The sequence below is a fragment of the Panthera pardus genome, unplaced genomic scaffold (genome assembly GCF_024362965.1).
Source record: "Panthera pardus isolate Hobbes unplaced genomic scaffold, ASM2436296v1 HiC_scaffold_13, whole genome shotgun sequence".
Classification (NCBI taxonomy): Eukaryota; Metazoa; Chordata; class Mammalia; order Carnivora; family Felidae; genus Panthera; species Panthera pardus.
The window spans coordinates 48,833,748-48,858,046 of NW_026526688.1; the positions used below are offsets into that span (position 1 = coordinate 48,833,748).

General features: G+C 47.1%; 1 protein-coding gene across 1 annotated transcript in view; it reads left to right on the forward strand.

Moving 5' to 3' along the window:
* Positions 1–24,299, forward strand: part of PTK2B (protein tyrosine kinase 2 beta) — a 125,473-nt gene that overhangs the window by 47,559 nt on the left and 53,615 nt on the right. Inside the window, 1 exon segment of the mRNA XM_019440837.2 lies at positions 16,921–17,161. Coding sequence (XP_019296382.1) covers positions 16,958–17,161 — 204 coding nt within the window. The 5' untranslated portion in view covers positions 16,921–16,957.

Consider the following 24,299-nt stretch of genomic DNA (forward strand, 5'->3'; position numbering starts at 1 on the left):
TCAGTCTTTATGGGATCACTTGGACTCTTGTACCCACAAGATGGTTTACCATGGGTAACAAGGGCCTCCTGAAAAAGCCTTCAGTCCTGTGGTTATACCCTTCAAAAGATCCCTGCTCTGTTCCCCACAACCAAGAGTTCAGCTCTGTGTGTTTGGGAAGGTCGCTTAACACCTCGGGCCTCATCTATAAAACAAAGGAGGTAAAAAACCAAACAGTTCATTTGTAAGCCCCCTTCAGTGTGATTCTCACCACCAATGAGTTTATAATTTTAGCTGCTCTGTTTTCCCTGATACCAATATCTCAAGTCATTCCCCGCCCCCAACTATTTTCCTGCCCCTCACATTTTGTTTCTCGGCCTCTCAGTTCTCCCTCAACAACCCAGGGGCTTCCCTGTGGCTAATGATTTTACCTCCCAAAATTTTAGATCCAAGAGGGCACTTCAGGAAGCATCTAATCTGGTCCTGCAGCTTTACCCTGGAATTCAGGGCCCCTGAAAAGTGTTTTGGGAGTTCTGTAAACATCGAAGCATTTTCTGCCAAACAAGGCAGAAATAAACCTCCTCCTGAAACCAGGGTATCACTTTTAACAGTTTGAAATATTCATGCTCAAGACTTTGTTGGAAACACATTCCTATCCCCTAATCTCTTCACTTTTTTGGATGAGAAAACTGAGGTCCCCACAGGTGAGGTGACTTGGCCAAGTTATCAAAGGATCATTGTGGCCTTTGAGTTAAATGTGATTCAAAAGAATTACATGCTATAGATTTTGTATGTATATGTAAGGAGTGAGAAAATTCTGGGTCGCCAGAAGGAAAGAGTAGAAGTGGGTGCCTCTGGAGGCTCTCGAGGCCCTGGCGGTGGACATAAGGCCCACACTGCCCTCCTGCCTGAGCCCTGTGGGAGGGGAAGGGCCCCAGGGCTCGCTCCCCTCACCTAGCCTGTTCTGGGCCACAGAGCACTTTCTGGGTTCTGCTGTACTCTCTCCCTTCTGCCTCAAGTCTGTGGTGAAGCTGTGGAGAAGGGGGTTGCTGTTCTTTTTTTCTGACTTCCTGTGTGCTTCAGAAACCAATGAAAGAAGAACAAAACGCAGAAAGGGTTGAGGACCGTTATGCCAAACATAGACTTATACCCGCCATGGGGGGAGCTGGATTCATGACTTTTATTAACGAGAGCCCAGGATTGTGACTTCTCCACTCCCTACTGGGCTGCTAGAGAACACGCTTGGGGCTGAAGTAGGTAGTGGGGACCTCGTTATTTTCAGGCTTGGGTCAAATATATCTATACAGGTAGCCAAAGCGATTTTTGAGAACTATTCATCCTTGAAGCCAAACCCATCAGAAAGGAAAACTTCATTACCTCTCTACTATGACTGTTTTAATTCCTCTGTGTCTCCTTTTCTGCATACAACCTAGTTACAACCACAGCAGTGTATTTGTGTAGTGAGGAGGCATATGATCTTTGGAGTTTTTACATTAAATTTGATTACATATGCCAAGTAGTCTCCTTAGCAATGACCTTTCCAGGCAGACAGGAACCAATGTATGAGTACAGCTCTGTAGCTCAGTGAGAAGGACAGAGCTATGGGAAAACACCCTACATTTCTTTTTCTTTTTTTTGAATCACTCATTGCTGAGCCCATAAACTCCGATTCACAGGGCCTCCTACTCAAATATTGCCCCACAGCAGACCCTACGTGTTCATTCTTTCCTGGCCTCGTCTGGCCACCTGGCTTAGTTTCTATGCCCCACTTTGGATCCATGAGAACTTTCCCTTCCATAGCTCTTTTAAAAGTGTCGAACAGTAACTTTGCCTCCCGTCAGGCTCAGACAATTTGGGGTTGGATTTTCCCTTTGTGTTTTGTTTTGTTGTTCTAACCAGGGAAGAAAAAGATCCTGCACCAGTTCGAGCAGGGGCTGGAAAGATTGTGGAAACAGGGCTCTAAGCTGGGGGGTTTCTCACCTCTGCGCTCAGGAGCCTGACCTCAGACCACCATGGCTGGCGTTTTTAAAAAGAGTTCCCCCCAATTTTCTGAGCTCTGAATAAATGAAACCACCTGCTTCTTCTCTTTCTGTCCATTTCCCAATAATGGGCTTGGGTAACAAAATACTGAAACAGAAACCACTACTGTGCTCTGAAATAAGATACTCAGAGTCACCCAGAAAGGGCCTGCGTGTGAGAATTGACTGCAATGCTGTGAGACCCATCGCTGTACTGAATATTTGTCAAACCCGTCCTGGTAGGGAGAGGCCTACAGCCAGGGAATCGAGAGATCTGGGTTCCAGCCAAGAATCCCCACACACTGTTGTTTCTCTGAAGCTTAGTTCTCACCAGAGAGACAGGGGCCAAACCGGCTGTCCCCCCCGCCCCCCACTGCCCTTGGGCTTGTATCAGAATCACCAGGGATGTCAGTTAAACATATAGAAGGCTGGACCCAGCCCTAGAGGTCTCCACTCACTAGGGTGGGACTGAGCTTTGCATTGTATGCATATACTTAGATCTAGATTGTTACAGAAAAATTATTCAGACACTTGTTACAGATGGTAAGGCAGACTTTATTCAGGAGGACTACAACAATGGGGTTTTGCAGTAGGGGAAAGAAATTGAAATAAAGCAAGAAAAAATAGGCATTTATAGCTAAGGAGCAGCGTAGGGATCAGTGGATGGAAAATTGTGAAGAGGGCAGAGTAATTTTTTTTTAAGTTTATTTATTTATTTTGAGAGAGAGCAGAGGAGAGGCAGAGAGAGAGAATTTCAAGTAGGCTCTGTGCTGTCAGTGTGGAGCCCCAAGCAGGTCTCAAATTCATGACCTGTGAGATCATGACCTGAGCCAAAACCAAGAGTCAGACGCTTAACCAACTGAGCCACCCAGGTGCCCCAGGGGTAGGGTGATTCTTTATGTAAATGGACCTAACAGGATTCCTGTTGAAGGCTGACCAGAGCCATCAAATATTACCTAGTGGATGGGGATGGGGTGGGGGGCAGGAGATTTGATCAGATATCAAGAGTAATCAGCTATAGAAGGTGGGGGAATACTGGCTAAGCCTACCTAGCAGTATTCTTGCTAAAGATGGACTCCTTGAGGATAGAGGTAGAAGCTGAAGCTCAGGTCTAGTCGAGCAGTGGACCCAAAGGAACCCAACTGAAATGTGATCAAGGAGAGAGTCTTTGTCAATATATATACTGACATATGTGCACACAGCCAGGGTGAGGAAGCCATGGGACCAGGTGCTATTTGAGACATGTTTCAGATCCAACAGTCTACTTTTTTAATAATTAGAATCCAGAATCTCAAAGCACAGTACCCTGGGAGTGTCTGGGGGCCAAGCAAGGCCTCCTTCACGGCCAGCCCTGGCCCCACATCACTGCAGGGTGTAGGGGTAAAGAGACCTCACCTGGCGCCCATCTGGGCTCTGCCTGAGCCACAGCTCTGCTCTCTACTTGCTGTATGACCTTCAGGAGGTCACTCTGCTCAGCCTCACCTCCTTCATCTGTAGGATGAATGAGAACAGTACCTACTACCTTTTAGGTGTGTTATTAGGGTTGATTGAACCGACTCAGTGTGCACATGAGGTGCTGGCCCAGGAAGGTCCAGGGAAGTGCTCTGCATTAACTGCTGTTAGTTCCCGGAAGTGAGCCCTTGGTGGGCATGCACAGGGGGAGGGAGGAAGAGGACACATACTCAGGGTCTCAGGGCTGGAGAGGGAATCGGGGTCTTAGGTACACAGGTGCTGCCAATGCTCTGCTCTCTTAAGAGGACTGTCTACGGTTGAAGGTAACATTCTGTAGTCCCGGGGTTCTCTTGGCAGGTATATTATCTCTCTACCCTATTCACCCCTAATCCTGATTGTGGAGAGGATCCAGAAATCTGGATTTCCGGGGACTGTCTGCCCTCTAGTCTAGCTTTGGGGCCGGGAGATTGGCCACTCTCTGAGCTATGCACAGAGCACAGAAAGGAGGACCGTGTTGCGGGGGGAGGTAGAGATGGACAATGGAAAGAGGGCTGCCTTCTATCTGTAGGGAAGCCACTGATTTTTTTTATACATATTTAACCAGTTTAACAGTAAAAGAACTTAATATCTTTTATCTATATGTCATTCTAAATGTAGATATATTTTTACGTCATTATAATCAGCATGTAAGCTTCATTCCCTGTCACTTAACATTTTTATACTAAGATTTTCATGCATCACCACTGCTTATACTTTAATCATAGAGTTTGTCATCATCGATATTGCCTAGAACCCCCCTAAGCATTGCTCTGAGGATTTCGTTCTGATTTTACTCTCTCACTGTTATAAATCACACAGGTATGAACATCTTTGTGCAAATGCTCTGTGATCTCCCCTTTTAGATATATGGGATGCGTTTCCCCAAGTTGGGTGACCAGGTCAGTACACTGAGTTGCTTTATATTTGACCAGCTTGGCTTCAGAAAGCCAGTTCTCAATCAACTCTGCCAGTTGTGACTGTTTCCTTTCAAGGCCATAAACATAAGACTTTATTATTTTTCTCCAGGTTTCTTGACTTAGTTAATAGATTTGTAGTGCTACCTCAAAGCTGTTTTTATTAGCATTTTTACCTGCCCAGGATTTCTCCAACTATTTTTAATTTCCTCAAGTATTTTCACACACAGGTGGCATCCTGCTTGCCTGACGGGGCATCTAAATAGCTCTTCTATCCAATTCGCAGGAAAATGAAAGCTGATTGCTACAGGGTACAGATGGGGGCCATGGTCATGTTTAATGGTTTTGATTTGTGTTTATATAAAGCAAATTTGTATACTGGATTTGTGAAGAGGAGCAGACTGGGGATTGGCAGGTGGAGAGGCTTGTTCGTGAAGATGTTTTAGCTGTTTTCAAGGTGGTCATAGACGAGGGGACAACTGTTGGAACTGGCTTTGTACTTTCTTGTGGGAAGAAAAGTGGGGGCGTTTTCTTTGTATTATTGATTTTTTTCCTGTTTATCAAATGTACCATAAGAGATGACAAAGAAATAAAAGTTTACATCGCCATCATCATTATGCATGTTAATATATCCAAGGCTGCTGTTCCTTGGCTGGTGTTCTAGTTCCTGGCTAGAAACTAATGAGCTTACGTGGAAGTTTTTGTTTGAGCAGAATACTGGGGCCACACAGAAAAGCAGTGTTCATCTGAGCTATCCTCTTTGCATGTGTGGAGACAAAGCCCAGAGTGGGGCGGTGGGGGGATGGGGGGGCTTGCTGAATGGATTTGAGCTGTAAGCACAAACTTGAATTTGTTGGGTTAAAGTGGGAAATCTGAGGGGCACCTGGGTGGCTCAGTTGGTTAAGCGTCCAACTCTTGGTTTCAGCTCAGGTCATGATCTCCTGGTTCCTGTGCTGACAGCACTGAGCCTGGTTGGGATTCTCTCATTCTCTCTGACCCTGCCCCCCTCTCTCTCTAAGTAAATAAATAAACTTTAAAAAAGATGGGAAATCTGAGTTCTGGTCCTGCCTGTGCCACTTAACAAAGGCAAGCTGCTCAGTCACTTTTTCTCCTCCTCCAAATGGGAAGGACACCTGCTTTGGGAAATAATCAACAAGATAGCAAGAGTGCAGATATTCTGGAAAGTGTGTGGTCCTGCAAATGTAAAGACCCTTTTCCCTCCTGTCTCTCCGTTGCAGTTTTTCAATCCTTGACTTGGATGAGCGAGTAGGGTCTGCCTGTTGCATGACCGGCCCTATAACCATTTGAAACCAGCAATTCTGTCCTCACTTCCCAGGACTCCACTCTCCCTTCTCTCCTGCATCATATGACAGAGCCCCCAGGGTCCCAGGGCTCTGCATATCCTCCCCCTAGAATGCATCCCCTCAAACCCCCCGGCTGCCTGGGCCAGCAGTGCTGTTGATGTGGTCATGTCTACGCAGAGCCCCGGGGAAAGTCACCACTCTTGTTTTAGGGATTTTCTAGTAGCCCCAAAATGCATTGATCTTTTTGGCAGCCATGTCACAGTGACTAACAGTGAGCTCACAGATAACTTAAACCCCATTTTTTTAACCCGTGCTGTTGCTAAACTACATCTTCCTCATCCCAGCTTGGGGAAGATTATTTTTTTATCTTCGTGAAGAACTTCACATTTATCCCATTTCACCAGTTGTGTTTCATTACACTTGGCATGTCTTACCAACCTATGCAGATTTCAGGGGTCCTTTGTGGCCTGAAATTAAAGTCCAAATGTCTCCCACTCCTGTGCTTAACTTGGAGCTTCTTGTTTGATAACCACAAACTCCTTAATGTCAAATTAAAAGGTGTGAACAAGGGCCAATTAAAATAGCAGTCGGTCCCCAAGTGAATATAGACACTGGATCCTCGGTCGGTGGAGAAACCATTTGACAGGTTATGAATTCACCTGCTTGTCATCTGCCCTCCTCATTAACCTCTTTTTTTTTTTTAACGTTTATTTATTTTTGAGACAGAGAGAGACAGAGCATGAATGGGGGAGGGTCAGAGAGAGGGAGACACAGAATCTGAAACAGGCTCCAGGCTCTGAGCCATCAGCACAGAGCCCGACGTGGGGCTCAAACTCACGAACCGCGAGATCGTGACCTGAGCTGAAGTCGGACGTTTAACCGACCGAGCCACCCAGATGCCCCCTCATTAACCTCTTAAGAAAATGGGGGAAACCCAGTCAAATACCTAACTGAAGCACTGACTGGTCACAGTGCCAAATTTCCCTGCTCAACAGCCAACTCTGTAACACACACAGACAGGGAAAGGAGATTCACTGGAGTGGAAGGCTGGGAGAAAAGGAAAAAGTTGAGATCATGCCTCAAAGTGGAGAAGCTGGAGAAGAATTTAGTTTCAGGTTAGAGATGACAAAGAATGTGGTTTTGAAAGCTACACCCTTTAAGAGGTTGGACAGTAACAGAAGCCCCTTGGAGGGAAACACACATCTGAAAACCCTGTGCTTCTGTGCACCTTGTATATTGCTATCTCCGGGTGCCAGTGGTGAGGCTGCAGGGTCAGACCCCGAGGGTCGAGGGTCAGAAGCAGCTGGAGGCAAGTCCTGTGAAGTCTGACTCTGAAATCTGCACACCCCTCACCCCCGCCGCGTCTGTCCGAACCACTGTCCAGGCAGTGGTGTGCCGGAACCAGCTCTCACAAGCTGACAGCACCCATTCCTCCCCTAATCCACTTTCAGCAAAGCCACATGGGCAACTGGCAATCAGCCATGGAAGCATTTACACCGGGGAAATTGGCAAATGCTACCAATCAGGTCACCTTTTCGCTGCATTACCAGTTCTGAAACGCTTACCCGGGCCTCATCCAGACTGCTCTGCTGCCTCCCAGCTCACACCTGTGCTTCGTCCTGTGAGCAGCATCATATAAATATACATATTTTAACGTGTATTTATTTGGGGGTGGGGGAGGGGGAGAGAGAGGAGGGCAGAGGATCCCGAAGCAGGCTCTGCACCGCCAGCAAGCAAGGCTCAAACCGACAAACCATGAGAGCATGACCTGAGCCAATGTCAGACGCCTAACCGACTGAGCCACCCGGGCGCCCCCAGAATTATATATTTTAAATAAAAATCTGCTTCTCCACAGGGCAAAGTTCAAATTCCTTAGCACGTTGCCGCCATCTCCTCTCATTTCCCAACACCCCTCACCACCCTCCTCACCAGCCCTGCGTTATGTAATGTGGTTTCCCGATCGTCCTGAGATCCTGGGGCCCCCATAGGCAAGTGGTCTTCTGGGCTCCTCAAGCGGACAAGCATGGACCCCTGTCAGATCCCATATCACGCTGTGCCTAGTTCGTGTTTATCTCTTTCCTCTTGACCAGATTATGAATCTCTGCTGGACAGGGACCCTCTTCCTTCTTCTGGAGCCTGGCATGGCCCCGAAAACATAGGAAGGCAGAAATGGGGGGAGGAGCAGACGGGAAGACCAGGAGAGGGGAGGGAGGAAGGAAGGAAAGGTGGGGGAGGGGGAAGGGAGGATGGGGAGGAGGGAAGGGGAAGGGAGGAAGGAGAGACAAAAGTAGCCACAGCCACTCATGAACTGGCCTACAAGGAGCAAGGTTGGGGAAAGCAGTGGAGCCCAGAGGCCACACAGGAGGTAAGCAGAATCTGCCTAGCTCTAGGGATCAAAGTCCTTGAACTAGTGAAAAGAACAGTAAGGGAGACAGGGTCATGAGTCTCTGTTGCACCCCTCCATCCCCCCGGCTGACAGCCAGCCCCATATCAGCGGGCCTCTGGGCTGGCAGGTGCTGGCAACAGAATGATCCCGAGTGGGTGATGTGTGGGGGGACGGCGAGCTGCAAATGTGTAGAGCCTCAAGAAATGCTTTTTGAATTACATTGAATTATAGTTGGGGATAATCACAACCTTTCTGGTTCCTTCCTTAGAGAGGTGATGGGGAGGGATGCTTGGAGCTGAGGGGAAGGGATTAACCAAGTAACTGATTGGGCGGTCCCAGAGTGGGCACGGCGCTGGCCCCTTGGGAACCGGGGCTGAAAGGGCCTAGGCTCGGAGGGGGGCAGTGTGCTGCGTGGCACCAGCGGGGCCCGACTTGCCCAGAAATGCAGGCCTGGCTCCCTGAGACTGCAAGGTCACTGCCAATTAGTTAAGCGGCTGCTCTCCGCAGGCCTTTGCAGAGGAAAGGCATGTGTTCCCCATTCCGTTGATGTGGAAACAGCAAGAGGAAGTGACTCAGAGACAGAGTGGAAATAAAGCGTGTGTCTCATGACATTCTGGCTTCTGCTAGATCCAAGGGGCTTATGTTGTGACTGTCTCCCATGAGGCTTCCTTCCATGCTTCTGTGGTGTTGTCAGGACAGACGATGGCCCTACGTGCGTGCAAAGAGTGGGAGGTAGGGGTGATCCCTTCAGGTGGGCAGGTGGCTGGAGGAAGGTGGGTGTTGGCGAAAAGGCAGCCTCAGAGCAGTGGAGACAGAAGGGGCTGATCCTGGACTCACTAGGCCAGGCTAATGTTTTACAAGGAGAGACTGGTATTGGGTTTCTGATCCTGTCTTCTGCCAAGTCACAGGCACTTAAAAAATACATGTGCCAGGGAGTTTACAGAGGTAACCTCTGATTCTCCAGAAAATTCTGCAGGATAGGTAGTGTCAGCCTCATAAAACAAGAGAGGAAACTGAAGCTTAGCAAGGTGACCTTGTTCAGATCACGCAGCTGGTAAATGGCAGAGACTTAAGGCCACCATGTTGCCCGACTCTGAAGTGCATTGTGAGTAATGCCCCAGACTTAAATGGCATGACAGCCTCAAGGACATGAGTTTTAAGCCTAGATCTGATGAGTCAGGTGAGTGTGCCTTCTCCCTGATATCATGCAATGGTCTCTCTCCATGCTCCCTCAGATCACGGGCAGAACTTTCAATCCTTGAGAGAAGGATTTTACCCTCAGGACTCCCAGCAGTCGCTCTGACATCTGGTTCTCTGAGAAGCCAAGCTCAATGTCATTCGCCAAAGACTATCCTTGTCACTTGATGAATAAACGAGCATTGGAAAACCAACAAAGGTAGAAAGGCATAATGTTAGAATAAAAGACAGCTCTTCAAAAATAATCCATTGGGCTTTATGATGGATTCTCTAGAGGGTCCTAATTTTTCCCATTTTGCCATGGGCACTGGCATCAAAGGCCATCATCCACCTACCTGCTCCTGCTTGGGAACTCCAACCCCTCTGGACTGATGTCTTCAGGCCTCAGAGCCAGTTGGTGGCAGAGCTGGCTACTACCCCCTAAGCATGGTGGTGGCAGGACGTGACGCCAGCCCTCTAGTCTTTGGCAGGTGACGTTGAAGCTTGGCCTCTCAGAGAACCAGACGTGAGAGTGGATGCTGAGAGTCCTGAGGGTAAAATGCATAGTCTTGAGGATTAGAAGTCCTGCCCATGATCTGAGGGAGCATGGAGTGGGGACCGTTAGTCGGAACAGTGGCATGATGTCAGAGAGAAGGTGCACACATCTGACTCATTTGACCCTGGGTTTAAAACTCATGTGCTTGGAGGCGCCTGGGTGGCTCAGTCGGTTGAGCGACCGACTTCGGCTCAGGTCATGATCTCACAGTTTGTGAGTTTGAGCCCCGTGTCGGGCTCTGTGCTGACAGCTCAGAGTCTAGACCCTGCTTCTGATTCTGTGTCTCCCTCTCTCTCTGCCCCTCCACCACTCATGCTCTGTCTCTCTCTGTCTCAAAATTAAATAAACATTAAAAAAAAAAACTCATGTGCTTGGAGCTGCCATGCCATGCAAGTCTGGGGCATTACTCACAATGGACTTCAGAGTGAGGCAACATGGTGGCCTTAAGTGTTTGCCGCTTACCAGCTGTGTGATCTGGACAAGGTCATCTCACTAGGCCTCAGTTTCCCTTTTGGGGGGTATGAAGCTATCATTACCCATCCTGCAGAATTTTCTGGAGAATCAGAGATCACTTACATAAATTCCTGGCACACAGTATGTGTCCAATAAAGACGTACGGTTCCACTCCAACGTCTTCAAGGGCAACGTTGTATTTTTCTGTGATGCTGATGCCTGTGACCCTGTCAGCTTCCCCTGCCAGGAACACAGCCCTGGGCACAGTGGTAACCCAGAGGCTCTGAAGGGATTTAAACCCTGCTTCAGGACCCCATCCTTTCAGCAGGTGAATGTTTTGCCATTCAGGAAGAGTATCATTAATTTTCTTCCTGACGACTTCAGGGACTCAGAGATTATGCAGGTTCCCGTACTACCCTTTACAGGTTTGGGCCAAGGCATTCTTTTAGCCAATCAAAACCTTTCCTGTTTTAATTTGAGCGCATTTCCTTGTGTTTGTTATTCTTTGACTTGGATTTGGGCAGATCTGGGTTGGGAGGCACGCTGGAGGCCGTGATGGCTCAGGTCCAGAGTTTCCGCGGGTGCCAGAGGACCTTCTCCCCTCTCACACTGCTCACAGGGGCTGGGGCAGGGATGAGATGCAGGGGGGGATTACCAGGCTGGGGGGAGGGGGCCAGGTCTTGACTGGAAGAAGGGATGGCACTTTTGGCTCACAGGTTGAGAGTCAAAGGATTTAAGGATCATCAAAACACAGAGACAAGCTAGTGATGAGAAATTCAAGTAATCAGGCAAGAGCTGGAGAAATAGACAAGTTCAGTTGTCAGAAACAGGGGAGCTACAGTCAGTGGGTTACTCTCATATCTCCCAACTCTGTGTTCAGTGACACATGTTGGTGACTTGAAATCAGCCATAGTGGGAATATTTACACCATGGAAATTGGCCAATGCTGCAAATCTGAATTTCCACACACACACACACACACACACACACACACACCTCTCCCCAAGAGCCTTTGGAAGGGGGAACAAGATATGGGGACTACAGATAGTCAGACAAGGTTTTGGGAAATAGGCAAGTGATAACCATGATGATAAAGCCTTTCATCTGCACTCAGCTTTATTGCTTATGATGAATTTTCATTTACATGTTTGCACTTTGTCCTCACAAACTTTCTATAAGGCAAACAGAGCAGGGAGCATTACCCCCATTTTATAGGTGAGGAAAAGGAGGCCAAGAGAGGTTAAGGAGCTTGCCCAGGGTTTTAGAACTGGCCAGAAAATGAGCTGGAACTGACAAGAAGAGAAACTCGCACGTGATGTTGAGAGCTATGTTCTCCAAGACCCTGAAGGCAGGTGGCTGACGATTCCTTACATCACACCTTTCAGTTACTCTGCTTCAGGGAGTTTTGGGGGGATCCCTTGGCAGTCCATTGCAGATCAGCGCTGACAGATGGGAGTTTGGGGTGCCCTTGAGGAAGTTTCCATGTGTCAGTGGAGATGTGGTACCACCTTTCCGGGCCTGCGTCTTTTGACCAAACACGTGAGTCCCCTCCGGGGACTCTCACAACTGAGACCAAGCTTGGGGAGGTGATGCTCCCTAAGCTGGAGGACATCAGGATCCTTCACAGACTGAGGATATTCAATGCCAAGTTGACACATTCCTCCTCACATGGAGTTTGTGCCAACGTCAGTAATATCAAGAGATACTACCTTTTTCAAAGGCAGATGGGAAAGTGCGAAAAACTTTGTACTTGAATTCAGATCTGCTCTGGGATCCAAGTTTGCTACTCAACAAGCAGGAATCCTTGACCAGATGGCTTAAAAATTTCTCATGTTTTCTCATCTCTAAAATGGGCATACTCATCCATGCCCATCTCCAAGGAGATGCTTAAGTATAAAGCACTTACATTCTTGGAAAAATATCTGGAGGATACTGCTGCAAAGGATTAAAGGCAGACCTGCAGGACTTAGCTCCAGCTGAAGGGAGAAGTAGATCCTGAGTGACTGAAATGGTTTTGCAGAAGCATTTCAACAAGAGCCATGTTGACCACTAGAAATGATGGCTCCTAAACCAAAGGCCTGGAAAAACTGATGAAGATAAGAAACCAGGGTCCTCGAGGCATGTTGGTGGTGGCCAATGCATCAGTCTGGGTGGGCTGTGTTCAGTCAGATGTAGACTATGAATGTTTCTCTTTGCTCAGGGCAGAGGTGGAGGCTGGCTCCTGAATGGGCTGGTCACTGCCCAGTCAGTCTGGGTAATGGGGGTCAACTATCAAGCTGTGGTTTCTCATCATTCCATTTTTTTCTGAATAGACTTTGTTATTTTTTTTTTTTTGGCACAGTTTTATGTTCATAGCAAAACTGAGAGGAAGGGGCAGAGATTTCCCATATACCCCCACCCACACTCATGCACAGCCTCCCCCACTATGGCTGTCCCCCCACCAGAGTGGTACGTTTACTACAACAGGCTTCACATCACCGCCACCCCCAGCATCCATAATTTACGTTAGGGTTCACTCTTGACGTTATACACTCCATGAGTTTGGACAAATGTATAATGGTAGATATCCATCATTATAATATCACACAGAGTATCTGCAGTGCCTTAAAAATCCTCTGTATTCCGCCTGTACATCTCTTCTTTCCCCCAGCCCCTGGCGGCCACTGATCTTTCTACTGTCTCTGTAGTTTTGCCTTTTGCAGAATGGCATATAGTGGAAATCAAACAGTGTGTACCCTTTTCAGATGGGCTTCTTTCAGTTAGATGCATTTAAGTTTCCTCCCCGTCTCCTTGTGGCTTGATAGAGCCTATCTTTTTAGCACTGAATAATATCCCATCGTCTGGATGTACCACAGATTATTTACCCATTCACCTACTGAAGGCCATCTTGGTTGCTTCTGAGTTTTGGTGTTATGAATAAAGCTGCTATAAACATCCATGTGTAGGTTTTTGTGTGGACATAAGTTTTCAACTCCTTTGGGTAAATACTAAGGAGCACTATTGCTGGATCGTATGGTAAGAATATGTTTAGTTTTGTAAGAAACCGTCCAACTGTCTTCCAAAGTTTGCACCAACAATGAATGAGAGTTCCTTTTGCTCCGTGTCCTGATCACATGCTTCCAGCCTCTTGGCTGCTCCAATTTAAAAGCACCACATTTCATTGACTGATGGTAGCTGCATACATTTGATTTTTTTTATGTTTATTTATTAGTTTTGAGAAAGAGAGAGACAGAGCACAAGCAGGGGAGGGGCAGAGGGAGCCGGAGACACAGAATGCGGAGCAGGCTCCAGACTCTGAGCTGTCACACAGAGCCCGAGGCGGGGCTCGAGCTCACAACCAAGGAGACCATGACCTGAGCCATGGCGGTCTAATCCCTTCCTCACCAAGCACCTCCCCCCCACCGCCCACCGCCAGACTTGCCCTGGCCTCTGTCCCATGCAAAGATTTCTAACTCACCTGCTCTATCTCTGCCCCTTGTTCTGCCTGTCAGAACCTCTCCTCTGCTTCACTCTTAACTTCAACCAATGGCTCACAGAATATGTGAAAATGGGGGTGCCCGGGTTGCACCAGATCTTTTGCATTTTACTGACATGCTATTTCTACTTGGCTATCCTCTCTCCAATTCTTCCCCCATGTTGCAGGGAGTCCCTGGGGCATCCCCTGTGTGCTCACTGGCACCAGCACCCTTTGGATGAGAGTGCTGTCTGGGCCAGGGGGCATCTCCTGAAAGGCAGCCCACCCCCTTCATCGTGGACGCCCGGAAGCCAGGCGTTGTGACCTACAGATGTGGGCATAGCCCTTCTCCCCAGCTCGGAATCCATGTCCCCACTAGGCAACATGACAGCACTGATTGTGCCCCTGGTTTCCAAATGGCTTCTGGAATACAGGCCCTTTGACTTCCATCCAGTCCACGGGGATGGATGCCGTGTGCCACTCCATTTCCTTCTTACCCCAACACCTATTTTACAAAACTGCATCATGAAGTCCCTACCTGAACACTAGTCTATACGAATAGATACCCAGTGGTCATGGGGCCCCTGGCTCAATAGACACAGCATTTCCTGAATCTGGGACCTGTTATGTGTATGCCTAGTGCTGTGTGTGTGTGTGTCTCCATGACTAGAGTGTATGCTCTTTAGGGGCACACCTTCCCTCCTCTTCATATCCTGTAGCAGATCTGTCATTGTCCCATCTAATAGCCCCTTGGGCCTTGACATTCCAGTATTGTCCTGCTTACTTCTGCCTACCAACATTTGCATCTTTTTGCCTGCGACTTTCTCTGGCTCCCGAGTCCGCTCTGCCCTTGTGTAGAACTGGCTGGCAATGCTAGGAATGACGTCTGTAAGAAAAGGTGTATAAAAAAAAAAAAAAAAGAGGTTAGAGTGGGAGAGAACCAAACCATAAGAGACTCTTAAAAACTGAGAACAAACTGAGGGTTGATGGGGGATGGGAGGGAGGGGAGGGTGGATGATGAGTATTGAAGAGGGCATCTTTTGGGATGAGCACTGGGTGTTGTATGGAAACCAATTTGACAATAAATTTCATATATTAAAAAAAAAAGAAAGAAAAGGTGTATAAATACCCCCAATCCTCCTCCCTGCCCCTCCGTTGGTGGAGCAGGTCCACAGCACATCTACGGCATGTCCCAGCTCCAAGAGTCCCCAGCAGGACTGCACTGCAGCTGCCTTAGTGACAACTCCATTGAAAACCCTCCTTTGGCTGTCTTCCCTTCCCTACCATGCATTTCCCACTCCCTCAAAGGGCTTCCCAGGGTTGCCTCTCAAGCTATTTCCTATGGACACTTTGTTGAGAGTATGGGGGAAATGGAGGTTCATGCACAGCACATACCAGAGTATTGGCACACAGGACATGTTCAGTGGGTATTTATTGAAAAATAGCACAGGGACACCTCGGTGGCTCAGTCGGTAAAGCATCTGACTTCAGCTCAGGTCATGATCTCATGGTTCATGAGTTTGAGCCTCGCGCTCTGTCCCACAGCTTCATATCCTCCATCCCCTGGCTCTCTGCCCACCCCCCTCATTCTCTCTCCCTCTCTCTCAAAATTATAAATAAATAAACATTTAAAAAAAGGAAAATGGCATGGATACTTCTAGAATATACATACTAGCCTCTAAAATAAAGGAGACTGGATATTCTTTTCTCCTTCTGTCTTGTCTCAAATTCTGGCTGCCCTTGAGGACTGAGACTGGTGTTCTGCCCATTGTCTGGCCACCCCTGATGGAAGGGACATGCCCTGCTTTTCCCTCATCCTCACAGCATCTCCTTTGTGCCCTCATGATACACACTGGCTACTTAAAAAAGGGACAAGTCCTTGAAGCCAATGACTGTCAACATCTTCCCTGCTAGTGTCCAGCACTGTGTGAATGGATTACCATGACTTTGGTTCCGCTTCTAAAATCTTGCCTCCACATTTGTGTTTTCACATTGCCAGTTCCATTCTTTTGCCCCCAACTGCTGGTCTAAAAACGTCCCCCTAGAATTACAGTGTCTTGTTAGAGGGGAGATAATTTTTCTGTAAGAATTAGTTCAGAATGAGAGCTAAGGTTAGTCGAGAAAGGTGGCTCCCGGCCCAGGCTAAATGTTAGAAAAATCCTTGGAAACTTAAAAATGCCAGGTCTCCCCACAGGCCAACTCAGTGGCCATCTCTGGGCACAGAGCCGGATTTAGGCTTTCTTAAAAGCTTCCCAGGGGATGCTAATGCGGAGCCAAGGTTGACACCACCAGCCTGCAGATAAAACTTGCATTGTTTCCTTGGGGTGTTCGTGCTTTAGAGCAATGAGAAGTAAACCCTATAGGGTTGTGTTGGATCAAGAGGACAGGACTATTTTGCAGGGACTCAGAGAGAGCTCAAGATTCCTAGGATTCTCACAGTCTATGGAAGTGTTGACCAAACTGTCATCCAAACGGGGCTGGATCTTCTAGGGTCCCAGCCCAGCCCTCTCCCACCTGGCAGAGGACCTCCCACATTGAGCTGTGGGAGTGCTATTCCTCTTGAATTCTCCTGTGTGCAATGAACCATGTGCTGTATGATGAGTTCCTGTGGGACTGAGGCCTCCTGCCCAGGAAGTTCGGGTTGGCAGCTGCGGGTGGGGGCAGACAATGCCATCAGCTCATGGACGGGCCCCCCACCTGGGCCCTTTCCTGCCTTCTCCATTGAGGCTCCCTCCGGGCCACCCATTCTCCGATTCTGCTTCTTCTCTTGTCCCTGTTTCTCTCCTGCTATTTTCTACTGTCTCGCTCTTTGCTTTTTCTGCTCAGCTGTGCCTTGGAACCATGCTGTGGCCGCCTCCTCCCGCAGCTGTGCTTGCAAAATGTGGGCCTCTTGCCTGGAGTCAGTGTGGGAGGAGAAATGTGATGGAGAGAGGGGCTTCTAGAAGAGAATGCTCTCAGCCCGGGAACTCAAGGTCCCGGGGTTTTATACCCGGATGTTGATGCAAACTGCTCCTTTGTGTTTCAGCTTCCCCCAGTCAATAAAGCTGGATGCCTTTAAGGCGAGTTTTTGAGAATGGGAGCAAGTGTGGTTTGCTGGGTCCTGGAGCTTGGTGGGTGCCCTCCCTGGGGCATGAGGCATGGGGGCCTACTCGGACTCATTTTGGGGCTGTCCCTCTGCTGTCTCCACAGGACTGAGATGTGCCGGTCCTAGCTGCCGCCTGAGAGAATGTCTGGGGTGTCCGAGCCCCTGAGCCGAGTGAAGGTGGGCACGTTACGTCGGCCTGAAGGCCCCCCAGAGCCCATGGTGGTGGTGCCAGTAGATGTGGAAAAGGAAGATGTGCGGATCCTCAAGGTGTGCTTCTATAGTAACAGCTTCAACACCGGGAAGAACTTCAAGTTGGTTAAATGCACTGTGCAGACAGAGATCCAGGTAAGTGTGGCGGGCTCTATCCAATTGTCTGCCTCTGGTCTCTCTGTCCCCTTCCAGGGCAGCTGAACAGCCCTCCTTCAGCCTAGCAGGCTCTCCTGTGTCCACTCTCTGGGATGGGGACACCAGGAGAGACACTCTCAGCCTGTAGCACCAGCTCCCCTCCCTGGGGGTCTGCAACCAAGTTCACTGGGGGGACAGATTTTATAGTCTTCATTTGAACCCAAGATCATTTGCCTTATCTTTAATTCATCTCATTTCAACTTATTGAAGATTTATCACATTTGAAGCCCTGCAAGGGACATAAGAGCCTCCACCCTCAAGGAGTATACACTCTGACAGAATTGGGGTTAGAGATACATGCAAGTGATGACATTGAAAATTGAACAAAAATGGTGTAAGACATATGCTTAGCGTTTAGAGAAAGGAGGTTGGAGGATGATAATGAACTACAGACGCCCTAGACCAGGTGGATGGTCGTCAGGCCCTTTCTAAGACAAGGCTTCAATTGGCTCATTCTCATCCAGGGTCATGGAGCCTGTTTTGCAGGTGTGGGTGCCCACCATCATCCAGGCACCTAGATGCCAGGAAGCCAGTTTACCTTAAGCAGATGTATAAGAACTTGTTGTCAAAGGCAGACCTACAGTACACTAATTTTAAACACATGCATTTATAGAACAATTACTTTGTACAGCCTATATCCATCCCTCAACACACATTATCTCATTGAATCCTCCCAAGAACCCCATGAGATAGATACACTGAGGATATCCCTTTTCACTGCCCAGTGTATCCCTTTCTGATGATGCAAAAGAAAGCCAGATTGGTTTTCAAAATGTGCCTTGGTGGGTTTGTCATTTGAACAAAGGAAACACAGGACTTTGGGGAAAACTAACCAGCTTTGAGAAAGCTGGATGAACTCTTTCCAATCCCTTCATCCCCGATCCTTCCCCTGTCCCAAAAGTCAGTATCCCCCAAACTCAGTGTCTCTTCTAGTTGGTGCTGGAAGCAGCCACTCCACATTTTTCTCCTTACCTGCCTTCTGTCTATTACAGCACAAGCTATGTTTCAACACACCAGAGCAGAATGTAATTGATTGAGTCACTGCCTTGGCCAGTTAGCACAGTTGATCACGGTTCAGTTATTCCCTGTGCTCCCTGTAACTGATTTGAAAGTGCCTTGTTTGCTCATCTTATGGTTCCAGAAATGTAGGTAGTGTTGTGTCCTCAGAATAAGCGCTGGGTACCTTCTTCCAGGGAGATGTTTTCATATCTCCTTAACTACCTGCTTCTTGAGACTTCCTTTGGGTATATTATCTTTGCAGTTGGTTGATGTCATCCACTGTGGGTTTTACTAGTTTAATTTTCAGAAGTTAACCTGCCCTCTGAGTTTGGAGGGGGTGGGGCACCTCCTTGCCCTTTACGCTGAAAACCTAAGAGCATCTGATTGGTCTAGATTAGGACTTGTTCTACGGAGTTATAGTGAAAAGGGACACCAAAAGATAGGTACTTTCCAACAGTAGGGAAGAGCAAGAACAAAAGCAGGAAGGCTGCTAAATAGTGAGTAGTTCAGTTGGGGTAATATGTGTAATATTTTGAAAAGTGTCAAAGTTAAGATCAGAAAGGAAGGTTGATGGCAGTTAAGGGAGGGCTTAGAATGTCAGGCTGAGAAATTTGGACTTGGACAGGCACTAGGGAGAAACACAAAGTTTTTAAGCAAGAGAGGAGCTATCCTGGAGCTGATGATGTGCTGAGTGCATAAGGAAAAAAAAAAAAAAAAAAAAAAAAAAAAAAAAAATATATATATATATATATATATATATATATATATATATATAGTGGGACTATAGAAAAGAAAATGGGACCCAAGCCTAAGAAGAATGGCTAGTACTCAAGGCATTATCTGGGTGTGAGAGCAAAGGTAAAGAAGAACAAAGAAAGAAGTGATGGCCTTCTAGGAATTTATGTCCAAGCCTTAGATTTGCCTATTTCCAATCTGCCCTGCAGGTAAAATGGCACCTGCTTATTGCAAACAGCCATGGCTTTAAAGCCAATTTGGGGCGCCTGGGAGGCTCAGTCGGTTGAGCATCCGACTTTGGCTCAGGTCATGATCTCGTGGTTTGTGAGTCGAGCCCCACGTTGAGCTCTGTGCTGATGCCTCAGAGCCTGGAGCTTGCTTTGGATTCTGTGTCTCCGTCTCTCTCTGTCCCTCCCCTGCTCATGCTCTGTTTCTCTCTGTCTCAAAAATAAATAAAACATTAAAAAAAAAATTTTTTTTTAAGCCAACTAGAGCCTGAGCCAGATACGAGTCCACCTTTATAGGTTATATGACCTTAGGCCCAATACTTAACCAACCTGACTTCAGTCTCCTCACTTGGGGATTATGCCCACCTTAGTCTTGTAAGAACTGAAGTGGTATATGAGAAAAACCTATCAGACAGTAGGAGCTCAATCATTGGAAGCTACTGATTAAGTGAATATTAGGTCATTTCCCCCACTCAGAAGTCCAAGGATTTTTAATTGCTCATAGAATAAAGTTCAAATTGTCTTCTTTTAATGTTTATCCACTTCCCTGTCCTATTTTCAAAGAGAGAAGTAAGATGGCCAGATTGGTGTTTTCGAACAGTATATAATATCCTGCAAGATGTTAAGAAGTATGTCCAGGAGAAGGGGTTTTATGGTCAAAGAAGTCTGGGAAATGCTTGGTTAAACAATTCCAAATAGATTCTTTGTGACAGGACTTTCCAGAACCTTAAATATGCTGATATGTGTGGTAAATCACTAAAAAAGGGCCACAGAGGAGATGTTTTCATAACTAAGTCATTTCTTATTTGCCTAAGAAACCCTTCCTTTAAAAGGTGGGCCACTAGTTCTCTGGAAAATAATTTGGGGATATGTTTTCCCTCAACTCTGATAGCAGCACAAAAAGGGCAGGAGAGAGGAAAGGCTGGGGACATGGATTAGGGAGCTGTGGCCATAGTGCAAGTGGGAAATGATGAGGGCCTGAACTAAGGGAGTGGCATTGGAGCAAAGACAAGTCAACACATCTGAGTACATCTAAGGAGGCAGAGTTAAGAGAATTTGATGATTAACTGGATGTAGGGAGGGAGAGAAAGGAAGGAGACAAGAATGACTCATGCGTTTGCTTGGTTAACTGAATAGGTGTCAGAGCCCTTCATTGAGATACCAACGGAGACAGGAAGGTTATGTTCTGAGATTTCAGCTTTATATGTGTTGTGTTTGAAGTGTTTATGAAACGCCCCCATGGAGGAACATGGGCCTGGAGCTGGGGAGGGAGGAAGGACCCAGAGAGAAGGATTTTGGAGTCATAATGCAATGGGTAGGTATGATGTGAATGGATGGGATCACCCACAGAGAGTGAGTAGAGCAAATGAGGAAGAGTTATAATCAGGAAACCCTGGGAAAGCAACTTCTAAGAGGCTGATAGAGAAAAAGGGTTAGATGAAGGAAAAAGAAGAATTATCCAGAGAAAGATGAAGAGAACCAAGAGATTAGGCAGGGGATACAAAGGTGGAGGAAACTTTGAGGAAAGAGTGGTTAGCAATCTCAGACACTCAGAAAGGTCAAGTCAGATAAGGCTAAAAATAAGTTTGTTGGCTTCAGTAACAGTGACCATGTTCTTTTGCTGGGCAATTTCAGTGGAAAGATGGAGGCAGAAGCCTTTGTGAAGTTAATGGGAGAGTGGAGACAGTGAGTATAACCAATATTTCAGAGGGGTTTTGACCGTGGAGGGAAGGAAAGAGGAGAAGGCAAGAGGAACAGTGTTATCGACAGAGGGAACAGCGTATTTCCAGCCCAGATATATCAGCAGAGGATAGGAGACGCAAGAATGAAGAAGAGGGAGGTGTCAAGAACGCCATCTCTGATTCAGGTAGACAGGACCTGGAAGGTCCTGAAGTAGGAAGGTATATGGCAGGTTTGAGGCTAAGAGATGTCCAAGGTTGGCTATTTAAACTATGCTAAAATTTTTTGGTTTCATCTCATCTTTTGTGTGAGGCCACTGATTTAGTAGTTTAAACATATGAATGGCATGAGATTGCATTTTTAAAAGATCACTTGAGTTACATAGTGGAAAATATGTTGGAAGAAGGCAAGAATGGTTGTGGGGGGATGTTAGGTGGCTATTGAAGTGACCCATAGGAGAGATGATGATAACTTAGATTAGGAGTATAGCCATGAAGGTAACGATGATGACAGTCATGGTGACGATATGTTGATGGTAATGGTGGTGGTGGTGATGGTGGTGGTGATGGTTGCGGTGATGATATTGAGGTGATGGTGGTGATGATGATAGTGTTGATGATGATGGTGATGATGGTGGTGATGATTATAATTGTGGTGATGATAGCAGCTAACACTTTTGAAAGGACATCATATGTATTATCTTACTGACTTCTCAAAGGAACACTATGAAGCACATACTATTATTATCTCCATTTTGTATATAATGAAACAAGGTGCCGAGTAGTTAAGCAAATTGCTAGCAAGTAGCAGACCTGTTTTCAAACCCAGTCACCACATCTCCTCAGCCTGCACTGTTAACCATCATGATCTATGGAGATAAATTATTACTATCTAGAGAATTTAGGAGATATGAATGAAAGGTTTTGCGGATGGACAGGAGATACAGGAATGAAGAAGATGAAGGTGGCAGCCCTCGTTCAGGTGAAGAGGGTCCCACTCCCTAAGATAAAAAACATTTGAAGAAAAACTGGTTGGAGAGGAAGCAGCTCACAAGTTCAGTTTGGGACCTGTGAAGTGCAGTTGAGATGCTCTAACATTTTCACATGAAAATGTGGAGCAGACTTTTTGATTCACGATTCTGGAGGAGAGAATGGGGCTGAAGATGAACAGTTGAGTGTTGTCAGCCTCTGGGTGGTGGTTGGAGACATGGCTATGGGCGAGATCATTAATGAAAGAGTCTTAAATAATGTCTTGGTTCATCCCACAAATATTTGTGGAATACCCCATGCACCTGGCACCATGCTAGTTACGGCCTGGGAGTATCATCATACTGTAAAACAGATGCACCCCCTGCTTTCATGGGGCTTCTAGGCCAAGGGTGAGCCTGACATCGACTCACACTAGTCAATGAACCTTGACAAATGGAGGCAAGTGCTCTGATAGGAAGAAAGAGGGTCTGTGAGAGCATTTTAAAATACAAAAGAGTTTGGTCTAAACATCAAGGAACAGCTCTGCTCTTCAGAACCCGTTTGTGGACACTGTGTACAGTTGCATACAGATCCAGACCCAGCTTTCCTGCCTGAGACTCTTGGGGAGTGCCCCCCCACCCTCTGCTCCCGACTTCTTCCTGCACTCTCCTTCCCTAGTGGGGCTTTGTGCTTTGACGGGTTTTTCTACTTCCAGCTCCTGTCTTCTTTCACCATCCTCCCCATGCTCAGTTAGCCAAGCACTTGTCCTTCCATAAGAACATACCTGAAACACTGACACCCCCACATAGCTGTGTCTGATCCAGTAGAAACAACAGAGCATCACCCTGGCATGGTTCATGTGGTAGCACATTTCCAAAACAGTTACCGCCATGTGCACTTGCTGATTTCATGTTTTCCTTCTTGTTCTCAACATCTTTCTATGCGAATGCAATAGCCTCCTGATGTTTTCTCTGGCCTGTTAAAAGCCATGTAAATAAGTGCTGGCCCTTGAGCCTAGGATCCAGCAGAAAGCAGACAGGTGTTGAAGGGAAGGGAGTGAGTGCCAAATGAGAAATGTATTTTGCTCTTCTTGAGTTTTGGTTTCCCTTCTGTTTGGTATTCATAAGAAATTCTGTTTGTTTGGAAGCTCTGACTCTCTGTTGCAAGTGGAGGCTTATATCATTATATATTTCTCTAACATGCTAATTTGCTTGTCTGGGAAAGAGGTTAAGATAACACTTTGTAAACAACTAGCAGAGTGCCACCCAGGCGTGCCCACACAGGGCGTCTCTCTTTGACTCTTACTAGCTTCTCTTTTATTCCCATTCTCCCTTCCTCTCCTCTCCTCTCTCTCTCTCCCTCTCTTGTTCTCTCCCTCCCTTCCCCTTTCTCCTCCCCCCACCCCATCTTCTTCTGCATAGATTGACCTTACATCCTGATTTATGTCAGATAGTCCTGGTTTACACACACTATCCAAGGATGATCATTAACAGTACCCCTGCCAATCTCAAGAACATCATGATTTGGAGGATAAATTATATGGTCACTACTCGTAAGTGCCATATTCACTCTTGTCTTTGCCGGGCATACTGACTTGCTGGCTCATGGTGTTTTCTCTCTCTGGCTGATGTCGGCTAACCCACTCTCTGCGTAGGCTTTTCTGCTCATCATGGGACTTCTGTGTCTCATACAGGAGGGCCTCAAGCAGAAAAGTAAGTACTTATCTGCAATATGGTGTGGTCACAAGAGTGCTGGGGGGGGCCCACACCTCTAAACTTCTCTCCCTTGGCCAGCCTCTGTCATGCTGAAAAGCCATGTTCAAGATTCATCCTTGTTTTGTCCTGAAACATCAGTCTACTAATAATCCACATTTACATCCCTAGGGAGAACAGAGACTAAGCCAGCAATTGCCCTTCTGCCTGGTCTAGCTGCATCCCGTCCCTCACAGCAAGACTTCTAGGCTACAGGGTTGGCCTGCAGCACGTCTTGCCTGGTGTGTGAGCAAGGCAGAATCTGGCCCCAATGTAACCTGCTCTGTACTCACTGACCTCCCCTATAAATCCAGTGGTCATTGTATATACAATACATTCAAGAATATTCCCAGAAGGATACATTTCAGATATTGAGACCCAGTGTCCCTGCCCTATACATGTTAGTTTCAAGTTTAAACCTGTCACTTAACCAGACACTGGGTACTATGGACTGAACGTTTGTGTCCCCCACAACCCCACAAATTCATGTGTTGAACCCCTAACCCCCAATGTGATGCTATTAGGAGGTGAGGCCTTGGGGAGGTGATTAGGACTAGATGAAATCATGAGGGTGGGACCCCCATGATGAGATTAGTGTCCTTTCAAGAAGAGGGAGAGACACCAGAGCTCTGTCTGCCATGTGAGGACCCAGAGAGAAACCAGCCATCTGTGAACCAGAGAGGGAGCTCTCACCAAAACCCGAATCTGCTGGCACCTT